At 40.9% G+C, this 1,561-nt stretch overlaps 1 protein-coding gene across 1 annotated transcript in view; it reads right to left on the bottom strand.

Annotated features, from left to right (window-relative positions):
* LOC107099026 (transmembrane protease serine 9-like) overlaps positions 1 to 1,561 on the bottom strand; it is a 26,320-nt gene that overhangs the window by 20,273 nt on the left and 4,486 nt on the right. Inside the window, exons 2-5 of the mRNA XM_015396953.1 lie at positions 930 to 950; positions 688 to 847; positions 262 to 527; positions 11 to 156 (exon numbers count right to left, since the gene is read on the bottom strand). Coding sequence (XP_015252439.1) covers positions 11 to 156; positions 262 to 527; positions 688 to 847; positions 930 to 950 — 593 coding nt within the window. The remainder of the gene's footprint in view (positions 1 to 10; positions 157 to 261; positions 528 to 687; positions 848 to 929; positions 951 to 1,561) is intronic.

Genomic DNA, 1,561 nt, shown 5'->3' on the forward strand with positions numbered 1-1,561 from the left:
AGACGATCACCTGACAGGAATCCTTCCCTCCCTCCTGTAAACCAGCGCATATCATGTTTTCAGTGATGGTGCTTTCTCCATAGCTGCACTTGCACTGTCTGTTCCCCACAACCGGTACCTTTACCTCCATCAGGTTTTGAGGAGAAGGAAGAGGGACTGAGGAGAAAAATCCAGATTTAATAAACAAATTTTTTCACCTGTTGGGAGTTAAACATTAGATTCTCTCTTCGGTTCTCTCTATATTGTTGGTTTTCCACCCACCTCCACTTTCAATGTTTCCCCAGCCAGTTATCCATGAGTGAACTCCGGTGTAGAAGGTGCTGTTTTGGGTAGCTAGGCAGACTGGTAAGATAAAGCTGGTGAAACTTACTGGTTCAGACAGCTTTAGTAGTGCAATATCGTTGGTTAAGGTTGCAACATTAAAATCAGGGTGAATGGAGATCAGTGATACTGTCCGATTGACTTCATTTGGGTTGGATCCCTCCTGACTCTGACGACCCAGATATACGGTTATTAAAGATGATGACCTATCAGGAAATCAGAAAAAAAATAGAAATTAACAAGAAATTGGTAGATAGGGGACAGGTTTTGATCGACCAACTGACTGACCAACCTGCCTCACCCCCATTTTAAGAGCCGATCAGTTATTTGGCTGTGAAGTTAGGTGTTTCCAGTGTAATTACTTACTGACTGACACAGTGAGCAGCAGTTAGGACCCACTGGTCATTAATCAGAGATCCTCCACAGAAGTGTCCAGATCTGTGCAGACTGACCTGCCAGGGCCAGCTGCCTGCAGGAGCTGTCTCTCCTCCAACAATCCTAGTGTTAAGTAATGGTTTACCACATACTAAGAAAAAAAGGAGAATTACTTTTTAATCTTACTGCTGTATAAGCCACCAGTTACAACAGCAACAGTAGGTTTGACTTACCCATGAGCTGGCAGTCACACTCTGAAAAATTAAGACAAAATGTTTAATTTTCCTTATGCTACAACCTTTTGCAAAATGAAAGAAATAACTACTGATTAAAGCATATAGGATGTGTAGCACTCATATACGAATACAGTTTCTTGCTATTAATGAAATGGTTTTATGAAAGCAACAGACTTCCTTATCCTTATTCCTTAGTGCTATTCCAATTCACAAGAACACAAAACTGAGAACGGCTGACCGAGAACCCCAGATGTTGTTGTTGCCCCTCCCCACTTTACCAAATGGGCATCAGAGCAGACTTGCCCGTTCTTGAGATTGACAGCTGTCCCAGCAGGCAATGCGGCAGCAGCAGCTTCCAGGGAAGCGCACACAGAGTATTAAGTTAAACGTTCTCTTTTCTGTTGCTGTTGTTCTATAAAAGTAAGTTCTGAAATCATTTCAGGTTAGAACAGTTTACTTTTAAGCATCACTATATGGCCCAATTACTAATTTAGTGCACAATTAAAAAAAAAAAAGTTCAGATGTTGAGATAAGGTGACAAGATTTCTGAAATAAAATCTGGGGACATTTCCAGCTCGTTGATAAAAAAAAAAAAAGAGACATTTTATCAAATAAAGAAACGGGGACAA

The sequence above is a fragment of the Cyprinodon variegatus genome, unplaced genomic scaffold (assembly GCF_000732505.1).
Source record: "Cyprinodon variegatus isolate N-32 unplaced genomic scaffold, C_variegatus-1.0 Scaffold831, whole genome shotgun sequence".
NCBI lineage: Eukaryota > Metazoa > Chordata > Actinopteri > Cyprinodontiformes > Cyprinodontidae > Cyprinodon > Cyprinodon variegatus.